The 14,748-nt window shown below is 40.0% G+C and overlaps 1 protein-coding gene across 2 annotated transcripts in view; it reads right to left on the minus strand.

Moving 5' to 3' along the window:
• The window catches only part of dnajc6 (DnaJ (Hsp40) homolog, subfamily C, member 6), a 28,410-nt gene extending 14,381 nt beyond the window's left edge, over positions 1-14,029 (minus strand). For both annotated transcript variants that reach the window (XM_030082423.1, XM_030082422.1), the window contains exons 1-2: positions 13,587-14,029; positions 5,749-5,884 (exon numbers count right to left, since the gene is read on the minus strand). In XM_030082423.1, coding sequence (XP_029938283.1) covers positions 5,749-5,884; positions 13,587-13,824 — 374 coding nt within the window. In that variant the 5' untranslated portion in view covers positions 13,825-14,029. The remainder of the gene's footprint in view (positions 1-5,748; positions 5,885-13,586) is intronic.
• Between the last annotated feature and the right edge of the window lie 719 nt (positions 14,030-14,748).

The raw sequence follows: 14,748 nt of genomic DNA on the forward strand, positions 1-14,748 counted from the left end.
AAAGTGACAGTGTGTGATCAGTGTGTGAATATTCAGTTTCTAATAGGCTGAATCGCCTCCCAGGGTCAGTGCACTACTGTATTACATACATATCCAAGTGCTTATTCTTAACAGGCTTTAGAGCTGAAGCCGCCATGTGGCTGGCTGTGGGGAAGTTATCTTTTTCAGGCTCGCCACTCTCGGCTGAACAGCCCGGGATCAAAGGAATGCCATATGTGAATTTTTCAATTGAGCAGCTCTGCCAGCATTAGATATCCCATATGGAGAGTTGTTTTCATTTAACTGTGGATGCAGCTGCAGAGCACACACACCTACAAGTACTCAACTCGCGCTGCAGCACGGGAGCAAAGAGTGCTACTGAAACACTGGGAAGCAGGTGCAGGGTGGAGTTCCAGTTGGCATGAGATTCATTTTGAACAGATGATTCACAAAAAAAAGAAGAAAAAAAAAACTCTTCCTTCTCATAGCTGTCAGCAGCACAAGACGAGCCGGATCTCTGCACTACAATTTTCATGTTGAACACATTAGTAGGCTAATGCGTTTCAAATTGAGTTGACTTGTTGCCTACTGTGAAAATCCCACAAGCCAGGCCGATCTGGGACAGTTATCTCTGTGTGGTCATGGAAGAGTGCCATATGGCCCTGATGCAATCCTAGACCTGGTTATGTAATCCAACGCTCCTCCTGCTTAGGACTGAGAGAAATGCGTCTTAAGGATGTGCGTCTCTGTACATGCAACACTGCAAGAAATATATCATAAGTGTGCATGCACAGTTGTTTTTGCATATTAAAAAACAAAACAAATCCATGGTCATCATTATGTTTGATAACCAGTGCTGTTTCTTTTTTAATTTAATAATCTATAGACACCAAACGATCGTTAGTATTCTGCAATCAGAGTTTAGATCACACTGGATATAAGCAATGTGCTGTGTGAGCCCGTGGTTTCACCATCTTCTGTCCTGAAATAACTAGTTGGCTATTGTAGGAGAAAAGCAGGTCAGGTGTCAGGTTTAAATGGTCAGGGCCAATCGTTGGTGAGTATGCAAATAAGCAGTGTCCCTGAGTTCTCTGGGATAGAGTTCCAGCCAATTAAAATGTATAACAAGGTGTGCTGCACAGACTGAAACTGGTTGGAGGACGGAATTAGGAAGTGACACCGAGCCAACACAGGAGGAATTACTTAAACTGCATAAAAATGAGTGGAAAAATAACACCCACTTTAATACATTCACAGCAAAGATGGTATGGTGATATGTTAGCTACTTTATTTCGATCATGCCTTTGGAAATGGTATTTTTAATATTTAAAATCCAAAATATTCCTAATTTTTATTATTACTGATATTGCTGGGTTTTTGTTTAGTTAGTTATTTTCTCCACTACTTGAGCAGTCCCAAAGTACTTTGCAATGTCACTTTCACAATTTCACACATGAGACATTTAACATAACATGAGCTGACCTTAGAATATCTATTGAACATATATATATATATATATATATATATATATATATATATATATATATATATATATATATATATATATATATATATATATATATATATATATACACACACACACACATATACATATACAGTATATATATACATATATATATATGTGTGTGTGTGTGTGTGTGTATATATATATATATATATATATATATATATATATATATATATATATATATATATACACACATAAGGATACAATTGTTTTAAGAGAGACCTTATGATAAGCCACATGGCAAAGCACCAAATACACTGTACACGAGAAAGAGAAAGACGTTGAAACCTTTACTGTATGTCCAATTTTGAGAAAACGCAGTTTTGCTTTTGTTGTCTTTCTAATTCCAATCAAAACTAAATGTTTACTTTCACTTCCATTTTAAGAACTTTTTTTTGACTGTGGGAGCATTTTGATGATATGTATAGTGTTTGTAAATGCATTATGGGGAATATAATAATGATGACAGTCAGTAAAGTTTTCAATGCGTCTTTGCTTCTGAACTAAATTATCTAGTCATATTTTTACTAATGTCTTTTGATTTTGTTATCATGTCAAAACATTTCTCTCTCAGAGGCCAGCCATCAGCTGATTCTGTAGATGTAGACTGAGGAAAGCAGTCAGAGCAGCAGCAAAAACATTTCCAATGTTTATGTTTACCGATCTGAAAGTAAACATCAGCAGCGAGGAGAACTCAGCTGAGAGCTGCTCTAACAATCTCTCATGACTGTGTACATTTACACACAGACAAGGTCAAACGATCACAGATGGTAAAGCAAGATTTACTGGATATTCAGTTTTGAGCTGTGGATGTTGCCAAAATGCTCCTCTGAAAAATTGTCACTTCTTTTCTTATTTGGACACAATTTTCTCTATATCTTATCTGCTTTGTCACTTAGACATTTGACATTACATTCGACCAACAACCCCCTCTTTTTCTGTTATTGATTCTCGTTGACTTCATCACAAGTTTCTTGATTTGATTAACTTGAACACAGAAAAATGTCACAAAAAGACAACGGTCAGTGGAGTAGCTAAATGGCTCACAAAATCAAACAATGCAAATGAGAAAGGAATAAAAACACACACACACAAAAGTAGATTATAAAGGAGAGTTATAAGGATGTGTGTCTGACAGTGAGGTTGGGGGAGCAGTCTGGGTGCGGACCAAGGACATTGTGTCTTTCACAAGACCAGATCAGCCACCCAGACTCCATCCTCGGTTCTCCTGCAAAAAAAATCTCTTCGGCCAGGTAAACAAACAAGCAGGCCACTTTTAAATTATTCAACAACAGGACTTTGCCTTGAATACAAATGAGACGGGAAGCGGGGAGGAACCAATCAGGGCCTGCTGGGGTATTAACAGGGTGCATGGTTAACGGCTGCAGCCACAGGGATCTCATGTCATATATCAGACAGACTGGAGGGGATTGCTAATGAAGCGGCTCCACAGCGGAAATTTTCCAGTGTGTGAAAGAACCTGCTTAACATGTATATGAAAGTTGAAAACATACAAGACTTTGTGGAAATGTTTGCAAATTTGTCTAAAACCAGACCGCCATCAGCTTGGGAACACTTTTATAACACAAGTTTATGATTAATTCTGGCTTTTAGTGATTATTTTGCTGAATGTTGAGTTACCCTTTTCAATGGAGCTAAATTTGGAATAAATAACATACCTGATGGTCAACAATATCCATTTACATTTTAATACACAAAAAATAAATGTCTAATATCTGACGACATCTCTAAGATTTACTGCTCCCAAATTTAAATTCAAAACAAGCATTTGATGTGTTGTTTAGATGCTGGTGAGAATAAAATATATGATGCTAAAGTTTGGAAATCATTGCACAGCCTTTCTACTGACACTGAATGCATCCATGTTGGAAGGCTTATAATATGAAAACCACTGTATGCTGCAGCTGGAATCACTTTCAGTTAAAATAGGGACTGGGAGTAAAAACACCAAAGCTGCAAGTAATAACATGTCTTAACAATTTCAATTATTTCTACCTGAAATAAAACCTAACTTGGAAAAAGCATCAAAGATCCGATGAGAGGAATCAACAGAGAACTGGAGTTAGTTTAAGACTGATTCTTAATGAGGAGCATTCTGTCAAACACAAGGTGGCGAGCCATTTTGGAATCTTGACGCACTGATGTTTTTGTCTCTCATAGGAGAGAATAATACTTCTTCTTTAAATAAGACAGATCTCAGCAGCAGGACAACTTATTTTGACACCTGATGAGGAAACATGTTAAATTAAGGACAGGGTGTGTTCATAAGGGTGTAACCACTGACCTTTTTTTCATTCTTTTGTTTTTGCAATATTTGTAACATGTAAACTCCAACAGCCTTGAAATTAACTTATTTTACCACCAATGAAAACATCTAAAAACAAAGAAGAAAAAGGAACCCTAAAGAAGTCCTTTACATCATTCACATGACACCAGAAGACAGAGATGTGGCTAATGGTAAATAAATACATTCTTTAGGCGGGTGTGAATTGTTGTTGTCAAATTTTATTATATTATCTAAGCAAACCAAGGGAACCACTATGGCACCATCTACCTCTCTTGATTGAAGCTTTCGTCTTTTATCACAGTCGCCTTTCTCCCACTGTCCCATTATTCCAAACACCCCCCCCCCCTCTCTCTCTCACACACACACACACACACACACACACACACACACACACACACACACACACACCTAATGAAATGAATCCTTCTGTATCAGCAGTGCACTGGCCATTTAGCACAATGAACTGCTATGAATAATTCAGCCAGAGGTAGAAGGACAGACAGCAAAAAAAGAGAAGATGTGAGGAGGAGAGGTGGAGACAGGCGGCGGCTGTGGGGGGTGGGGTGGGGTGGAGGCAGGGGAAATGATGGGAACTTCATAAAAATTATGTGCAACATAGCAGGAGAGACACAAGACAAGAATAATCGCAATCAAACTTGCTGAATCACAAGTGAGAGGAGCTGTGTGTGTGTGTGTGTGTGTGTGTGTGTGTGTGTGTGTGTTTGTGACAATACAGAAGCCCCTTTGTGCTGCCCTGTGCAGATGCCTGTGCACAAACACTGTGACGACCGAGTCGTGCCAGACTCTGCTCCCTCCCTGCTATGTCTCTCCACCCACACTGCTTCGCTCCACTTCTAATACCGTTACAGACATGTTGTTGTCGTCAACGGCTGAAACAACATTTAGTCAGCCAGATTAATCACTACTCAGAATATGCAACTCTAAGATTGAGAGATTAGATATATTAATTATTCATCACAGTACAGAATGAACAGAGGAGCGTTTCAGCTATGATATAATAATGTTGGCCTGTGATGCCAAAGGTGTGTTTTCTGTTTTGTTTTTGGTTGTTAATTAATTCATTAGTACTGCTCACACGGAACAAGAGAACCATAAAGAGGCTGGTGAACAACAGAAGTAACGTATACGTTTTGCATTAGTGACTGATTAGTCCTGTGATTTACTTGTTGATGTGGATTTTAGCTAAAATATAATATTCAATTTTCGCAATCAATTTCCAGCATCATCAGTATTTTGTCTGTGATTTACCTTGTGACTGATAAAACATAGATTTCATGAACCACATCTCTCTTAAAACTGTGACCAGGCCCACAACAGCTTAGTCAGAGCTCATTCTGAATCATTGTTTCAAAGTTTGAAACACAGCAACCACGGGTCAGCACTATGAGCAATGTAATTAATAACAAATGCTTCAAAACTGTAAAGGGAAAGAAGGAGGGCAGCTATGGTCAAAAGCAAAAGCAAAGAGGAGAGTGCAGCAGTGAAGAAACTTAGCACAACCTGATTTCATTATTTTGTGGCAGACCACATCTGAGACCATGCACCACTGCGATTTGGACACCCTCCTTTCCTATGGTCAACTGTTGTGTCAAATTGTGAAATACATACATTTTCACAAATATAAGATTCATTTTGTAATATTACAAATATATCTTTCAAATTAATACAGACAGAAGTTTGTTTTGTCTTTGTTTTGTTTCATGCATGGGAAACCTCTTTACGCTTTTCTTGTGAGCAAAGATCTTGTACATTATTTCCAATTTAATTGCAGATCCAAAAGCAGCTCAGAACAAAAGTACCAAACAGTAAATATACCAGTGATGGGATTTTGTGATGCTGGAAACACAGTAACACTGATTAAACATGTCCTGTGTACGTGTGACCAACATGTACGGACACTGTTTACACTTACGTGGCAACTTGACTCATGACCTTGGTGGAGGTGTCCTTAATAGTGTCCTTCAAGTTATCCTTGAAGTTGCTGAAGAACTTCCCAGCCCCTCCTTTCACCATATCCAGCAGTCCCCCGCCGTAACCGGCATCCATATCTGAAGACAGAAGATGTTTCGAGATGTCAGATCAGAATATAAGACACAAGGACATATGACCACACGCGTGCGCGCGTGTGCGCGCTACTTTGAAAAGTAAGCAAATGTTGGAAGGGACCCGGGTGTTATATCTGAGTCAGCATCCCTCTGGTGACCTGAGAATTTCCCTCCCTCCCCTCTCGTGTCTGTCTTTGTCTCTCTCTCATCACACACTGTATCTGCACACAGCAACCACAGCGTCATCACTCCAGATGCAGCTCAGGAGGGCAGCCACAGAATAAAATCACCCACAAGAACATTTTCAGCAGCGGGCCTTCAGAGCACACGGTTTGCAGGGAGACTTCCAGGTTTCTGGGCTGTCAGTCTGAGTTCTGAGCTTTTAATCAGTCAAACTAAACTTTGAAACAGAAGATCTGAATCTGAAAACCTGGATGATGAAATATTAGACTCTGAAAAGTACATGTGTTGGGTATGATTAAGACGGTTTAATCAGTGCTATTACTAAACTGTGTGAAAAATACAAATAAATCTAGTAAATGTTTTTGTTTATTCTAGAAACCATACTTATGCTGCCAATTAGGCACACAGAGATGATTACTAAATAAAGTATCAGCATTATTGTTCCTCTTACAAGTGAACACTCGCTTTCGTTAGTGTCATTAGCGGCAAAAACTTGTGAGCAGGAGTGATAGAGCTGTGAAGTGTCCCAGCTACGCCGGATATCAGCATTATTGAAATATCTGTCGACCAAGTTGATTTGTTTGCTAAAAGTGATCATTGTATAAAACTGGTCAAATTTGCAGAGCAGCAGTGACAACTTCCTGCTGTGTTTACTTTACTTGTGTTTCAAAGGGAGCATTTTGCTGAGAGAAGTTTCTTCACCTGCAGAGGGACCACTGTTTATATCTACTCTGGATCAACATGCAGCCTCAGTCAGTTGTGTATCAGTGCCAGTTGTATCCTGTGTGTGAGTGTCTAACATCTACATCTCTCTTTTTTCAGTCTGTCTTCCTTTTCCTAAAAATCTTCCGATTACCAGACATGAAACTCTCCCTGGCATCCCTTCAGATCTGTAATCTCCTTCTGTGTTTTGTTGTGACCCTGTTTCTGGATTTCACTCTTACTACATGAGTTCAGGACCTGGTTTTATTGTATATTCCTTTTGTGGCAAAATATCACTACTTTCAGGTTTCTTCACTTGAAAGCCTGACGGATGCTTCAGAAAACAAGTGTTTGGCTCTTGGTTGAAGTCCACACAAAGTTTGGATTTGGTTTTATCATTTTTAATAATCAACCTCACATAGCAAAACTCCCTAAGTTTGTCAGGTGTTTATTTGTCTTGTACTTGTCCAGTTGAAACACTTGATTTAGTACAATGAGACACAACTCTGTCAAAAGATGAAAGCTGCTGAATTGTGTGTCATATCACCTCCACAAAAAGCTTACCCAACAATTTAAGATATTTTGGCCATAACATGTGAATTTTATCATTTTTATTTACATGTTATAATCATTTTTTTAAAGATATTACTCATCACTTGTAAAAATGTACATGCCTGTTCACAGGTTAGATTTCAAAGCTGCAACAATTTGTTATTAACCTCAGACTGCACTTAATTAAAAACTACAATATGCAGAGCTACAGGTAGTGGACTGTCACAGCTGTGAGCCTGACTCAACAGCTCTAGCTTCCCTTATCTCATCTTAATTTAAGTCTCTTTTTATTTTGTTTTGATAGCATTCTTGTTTTCATGCTTTTTTAGATAACACTTTTTATACACAATACACAATCACAATCATTTCAAATTGAGAAATTGACATTGACTGCACTTTTTACATAAAACTAAAGTGACACAAAAAACTGCTCTAAAGAATAAAAGCTTAACCTGTGAACCTCATGAAATGTGTCTCTTTAAACCTTATAACCTTTTGCAGACAGCACGATTTTTAATTGCTGTCACTGCACAGATGTTCAAGGCTCAGTTATCTGAGGCCAAATGTGTGTGCATGCTGTGACTACTTGATCTTGTCTGTAAAGCAGATGCTTTAGTCCATTCTAAATGAGCTGTGGCCCAGAGACAGTCAAGCTAGCAGTTCCACATTGTTTACAGTTTTTATGCTAACCTAGGCTAGCTGAATACAAACGGAGTAAAGAAAAGGATGACCCTTGGAAACAGATTTGACTCTCAGAACAAAACATTTTGAGGTTCAAATGCCAAAGACTGATGAATCTAATAAACTGTTGTTTGTTTTTTTTTTGTCATTCTTATGAATGCATGTTTCACTCTTTTTTTATCTTATGACACTGAGCTTAAAAGTGAAGCTAAGTGTCTCCTCAGCTGCTACCAATTTACAAAGCTCCCTATAGTAAATTATTGCAACCGGGACCATTTGCTTGGTTATTTTCTAAGCTGGACGTCCCGTCCTGTCACAGCAGTGATCCAAAACCCAGAACCCCCTACTAAAAGTCAAGTCTTACTTGATGCAGCAGTGAGGGGAGGCACTCATCCGAAAAGTTAAGACAACAAATATGAAAACATACTGTCTTGCTTCCAGTATTATGTAGAATTCTTTACTGCAATCGATATGCTGTTCAGATGAGGTACTTGCAAGAAAACATTTGTCCTGAAATGTTAAGTTGCTTTTCTTCTTCTTTTTCTTTTTTAACAGTTGTAGCCATCGTGGACATGTTTTTACTGAGTATAGTACATAGTAAACTATATACTGAATACTAATGCCTCTTTCATTCACCAGTAAGTTTTAGCCTATTTATAGGCTTCTTATTATGCATGTCTCCTTTTCTGTGAGCATGACAGGATGTTTTAGGAAAAAAACAACAACAACAAAACAAAAAGAAAACAGGATCCTGCTTTTCCTTGAAGTCAACAACTATGTGACGAGTTGTGCCAGTTTCACTTGAAACCAATCCAGGTCGAGACCCAAGATGAACAAACAAGCATGCTTAAAAAAAACTCCTCCAGAGAAATACTTCCTCTGCAACAATCTGACCAAGGTTTCTGTCCAGCTTTCCCCAGTATCAACTGCGAGGTGAACAGAGAGACGACAAAGGACAGGCAGAAAACCGAAAGACATTTCCAGTTGTGTTGAGAAGGATGAGTGGGCTGCCTGAATGTCTTATTCCTCCTACAGCCTCAAACCTTTTTCATTCGACAGTGGGCTTGGAGGGAATGACACAGACACATATCCTCAACAGCAATGTCCAACCAGCAAACACACACCGCAGCACACAATCTACAGCTACTGTGCCGTACTGCTGCTCCTTGTTTTGTCCGGGAATTAAATGACTACTGCATCAACCTGAGTCTAATCTGCTTAACTAGAGATAGATCCAGCTGATGAGAGACAGAGTCTATGATTAATCATCGAGCATTCAGCTGAGCCAAATGTATGTTTTACCCCTTTAAACGACAAGAGAGCTCTTTCAAACCCTTCAATACGTTGTAGGTGCAGGCCATAACACAGAAAGACAAATAAAGCATTATTTTATTCATTTAAAGGTGCTGTAGGCAGGATTTTGCTATTCAATGCTAATTTTTCTGTGTTTTCTTTGGATTAAATGTTAGAATATCCACTGATAATCCTTTAGGAGTGTAGCATAATTGCACTACCGCGAGGGCGCAGCATTTCCACCTGTCTCTGTTCTGAGCTGAAAAGGAATCTCAACAGCTCCAGGTATCTTTGACCAATCAGAAGAGCCCATGAGGCTCTAACTGTGATTGGTCGAGGGGCGTTCGTCACACATTCTTGTGGGAGGGGCTTAATTTGCGCAAGGGCGTGATGTCAGAGAAAACAGGACAGGATTGGCTGTGCTGGGTTTCAAATCACAATCTTAGATGGGTCAAATCGCCATCTTGCTAAGGTAACCCTAAGCAAGATGGCGGAGATGCAGAATTCTGCCTACAGCACCTTTAAGGTATACTGAGAATGTTTAACTAATTTCAAAATAGTCATTAGTTATGTCCATTTAATCATTCAAGTTAAATTGATAGAGATTAGAGAAAAAGGCGTATTGGCTGTCAGTACTGTTTCTTCTCACAAATATATTGAAATATGGAGGCACAGCTTGTCCTGTTGTGAGAAAAAGTGGACCAAACATGACTTTTCACTTGTCTGTGAGTCTGGAAATCTTAATGCAGTTGTGCTCTTGTTGATCACAACATTGCCTGTAATGTAACGGTTTACATCCACGACAGCCGTTGACAATGCTGCTGTTAAAAATTTGAGGAATATTAAAGCGTAAACACACCAAAGGCTGTGCTTTTCTAAAAACACGATCTCTGACCTATAGGTGGAAACAACCTTGGACGTACTACAAGCACAGTCGAAATGTGAACGATGCGATACTGCCAGACTCATCTTCTTGAAACCGCCAAACATCATCAACTCGACTCTCCGTTTCCTTCTCCTTCTCCCTACTGGGAGCTCACTGAGCAGACGAGGAAAGTGATGACTGCTAAGGCAGAACTGACTCTTCACTCTAACATCACTTTCCTTACCCTTCACCGTCATACACGATGATTTCACTGTCATCAGCATTACCTGTGTGTAATTGTTGATTAGATTTCATATTGATAAACCTGACAACAGAGGGAGGGAATAAATAACTACATAAAAAAAAAATCTCCAGCCGTTATAAATTGAGTAAGCGTGTGACAAAGCTTACCCAAGACAGAGGACACATATCACAACAGGATCTGAACATTTTTTGCCTGCGTGATCGTTTGTGTTTTCTTTGAGAGAACTCCTCCAGTGCAGACACACACACACACACACACACACACACACACACACATTCAAGCCATATCCTTCACATCTGACCCCGACAGAATATCTAAGGAACAGCTCCCAGAAATATGCAGAACAGGTGCTGTATCCTTAACTCCTGCATTTACATCTTTCTTATATTGTTTGATTGTTCTAATAATACTTTCAGCTTTTTTAATCTATTCTTGTTTTTAGAATGTTTTCATTGTCATTTACCTGCATTACTCTGCATTTGTTGTCATTCATGTCTGCTGATGTGAAACACTTTGAATTTATTACAGTTGGAATAAATTTTTTAGAATTAAAAAAAACAACTAGTGTCACTCTGAATGACAGCATGAATGAACACCAACTGTAGCTGTGCACTACGTATATATTATTGAAATTGTGTTTTAAAAAGTAAAGTTTTAGGATGAAACACTGTCTGCAATTATAGAGGGAACTATAGAACCAAGATGTACCAAGTTTGAACTAGTCATTCCATCATTAACATCTTTGCCAGCTAGCACTCCGAAACTCTGGAAATCACTTACAATCCTGAGCGCTGAACATCCTGTGACACTGAATGGTGAAAACAAAGCTCGAGGTGAAAAGCTAAGGCTGATGAGGTCCACAACAATTTCTCTTTAGGCCAAACACCTCATTGTATACTGGCATTTATTCTAGGCCTTAATTGTCTTAAGGGGTGCTCTTTTTTGGAACGTTTAAACACATTGTATTGCTGTATTTGCTCTTTGACATCGGATTACTTTCCTAAAGCTGATGCATTGGTCATCTTCCCTTTAAGGTCTTGCTCTTTGAATTAAAGCAGTATCTTCTTACAACTCCAAGGGCTGACGATGGTGGTCAGTATCAGGATGTGCTTTCTCTGTGTAGCATCAAGATCAATTCATATAATCAAAACGAGACTCAGATAAGTATTGATTGAGTAGAATGACAGTTTGACTGTAACAGAAATCATGTTATTTTCTGCCCTAAATATGTTGTTTCCAAGCTTGTGTATGGCTTGACTCAACTGCCTGCAGAGTAAATGAGCCTGTAACCATTTAGTCTAGAGTTGGTGAAATTCTCCTTTACTTTTTATAAAGCACATTTTGGCTTATGTTTTGATGTGTTGCTACCTGATTCAGCTGCCTGTGTGTCTGAGTCCAGATGGAAGTGGGAGTATGGAGACTGGTGAGCCATGCAGCTACAGTGACAAATACTGCAACTGCAGACATGTAGACATAGAGGAGGCTCTGATAAAGGGTCTTTCAGGTGAGAGAGCAACAGAGAGAGGAAGGGAGAGAGAGAGAGAGAGAGAGAGAGAGAGAGAGAGAGAGAGAGAGAGAGAGAGAGAGAGAGAGAGAGAGAGAGAGAGAGAGAGAGAGAGAGAGCAGGCCATCAGCAGCTGAGAGGGCTCTTGGCTTTGCCAGGAAGATCAATGGTTTGTTTGATTGTGTCTCCCTCTTCTTGGAGTGCCAACCTTTACCCCTCAATATCCAGCTTTGTGTAAATGAAACAGATTTATTCGTGCGCGCAGCACACACACACACAGACACACACACACACACACACACACACACACACACACGCACACACACACATGCACACACACGCACACATCAAAAACAGTGTCACAGGGGCCAGACAGCCGACATCTGATAGGTGTCCTGCTCTCCCCTTTCCTGTCCACAATCCCCTCTCCTCACCGACGCATCTTCCTCATCCAGCTTCTTTTATTTAACTCAAATGTTCATCACTGGAGCTGCTGAGCGCCATAGATTACTGCACTGAGGTGATCACAGAGTAAAACTTTCCTCTACTCGCACCTTGCTCTTAACCATAATCACTGATTTTGTGTTATTTTTTTAACTAGTAGTTGAAAGAGTAGAAGACACCGAATAATGGACATATGAGGATTTAAGATGGAGCGCCTTTTCTCCTCAAAGAATACCAAAAACTTGATGAGCAAAAAACAAAGCTATGGAAAAGCATTTCATTGATATTGACTTAAAGCTTGCAAGATTTAACTTGTTCATTTTACTGTTGATTAATGGACTTTTTCAAATTTAGGCCATTTTCATAGGATTTGTCTCAGTAGCAGATGTTTTCAAAGAAAAATATCTTAAAAATTTACAAATTCATCAATGAATAATGATCTGTAGAAAAAGTTACAAATGCTTGTATATGAAATGGGTTATTCATCTAAAGTTTCTTTAAATGAGTTTAAGCTGTTAAAATAAATCACTACACCAGAATTATTTGATAAAAATACATAGGAATTAATCATTATGGACCAGTATGATTAAAGAGATGATTGAAAGTGTGGGATATATTTTGTTTTTGTTTTTATTGAATTAACTGGACTCATAATAAATCATAACCACTTTCTAAGAGGACACTTATTTTTTTTATGCTGATTGAATAGAAATCCAAAACAATCATGGAAATGTCAAGTTGGCTTTGCCTGTGTGGACACTAAGACACTGTGTGTGTGTGTGTGTGTGTGTGTGTGTGTGTGTGTGTGTGTGTGTGTGTGTGTGTGCGTGTGTGTGTGTGTGTGTGTGTGTGTGTGTTCAGTGGTGCTTTATCTTACATGTGTAAACCTCTGCTATTGCAGTCTTTAAAAAATAGTGAGATTTTGCTATATTACAGATGTAAGGGAACACACACACACACAACATAAGAACAGGGTATTTGTTCATTCTGCCCTGCAGGAAACAGCCCAGCACAGACAGTGAGGTGGGGTCTGGCAGCCACTGGGAGCTCCCAGCTGTGGGGGAAGTTGAGGAGCCGCATGGCATCATTGGACACTTTCACTATTGTTATCCACCAGGCCGCCTCCCCTCCACAAACACACCGAGACAGAGAGTAAAGTCAAGGCATCTGGTCTGCAGCAGCCCACAGGCGGAGGCGGAGAGGACCGGAGTCTCACCTGAGCTGTCCATGGTGCTGTAGTTCTCCTCTCTCAGCGGGCCTGCCTTCGGTCCTATGGAGCCTCCGAGTGCGCTGCTTCCTCCTCCTCCTCCTCCTCCTCCTCCTCCGCCGCCGCCGCCGCCGCCGCTGCTGCTCCCTCTGCCGATGCTGAAGCTATCCCCGCCGCTATCGACCAACTGCAAAGATTCATAGCCATCGTAACTGGTCTTTTTCTTGTAGGCCCCCAGCAAGCTCATAACCGAAGGACGCACACAAAAAAAAAAGGGGGGGAAAGAGGAAAAAGCCCCGGAGACGCAGGAGGCTGCGCCACGCCGCTACCGCCGCTGCTGCTACTGCTGCTGCTGCTGCTGCGGCTGCGGCTGGGTGCACCACATGTCCGGGGAGGAGGAGAGGACGACCGGTCTCCTCTGTGCTCTGAGGTACGACAAATCTGCCGGGTGGTCTCTCTCTCTCTCTCTCTCGCTCTCGCTCTCTCTCTCTCTCTCTCTCTCTCTCTCTCTCTCTCTCTCTCTCCCTCGTCTCTCTCTCGTTCTCAGGACCGCATTTTACTACGCCGCTGCGCTCTCCGACCGACTTAAAGGGAAATCCACCCCAACTCACGGTGCTCTAATGTTATTGTCGCATCTATTATTCACACAGTCTGATCAGTAGGTGTGACAGAAAGCCCATGTTTCATGGGACTTGCAAGCACGACCCTCGTGTAAAGCATGCTGCATTAAATGAACACGTCCCCCCAGCAGTGTAAATGCAAATACAGAGCAACACACGTTGCACCTGCTGATGGAATATTATTATAGTGATGCCAATGAAACCTGCTTTAGCCTCAGTAATATATAGTGTGCATGTATTTCAATGATTTGCAATATACAGATGTACTGGTATTTTACTTCATGCTTCTTCATACTTGTGATGTCCAGATTTTTCATATTTTTTTAAACGCCAACTTTTTTCTTTCCTTTTTTTTCAAAATCTATTCTTGAAATATTCAGAAGTCTGCATAGCACTGTATATATTTCTTCATACAGCTAATTATTTTCAAAGATGCATTTATTTGAAAAAACAGAAATAACTCAAAACAGTAACCTGGCACCTCACAATAAAGTTAGATCTAGACGTCAGTCTATACCATATATGATTCAAAATGCAGAAAATACAATCAG

The sequence above is a fragment of the Salarias fasciatus genome, chromosome 23 (assembly GCF_902148845.1).
Source record: "Salarias fasciatus chromosome 23, fSalaFa1.1, whole genome shotgun sequence".
Lineage (NCBI taxonomy): Eukaryota > Metazoa > Chordata > Actinopteri > Blenniiformes > Blenniidae > Salarias > Salarias fasciatus.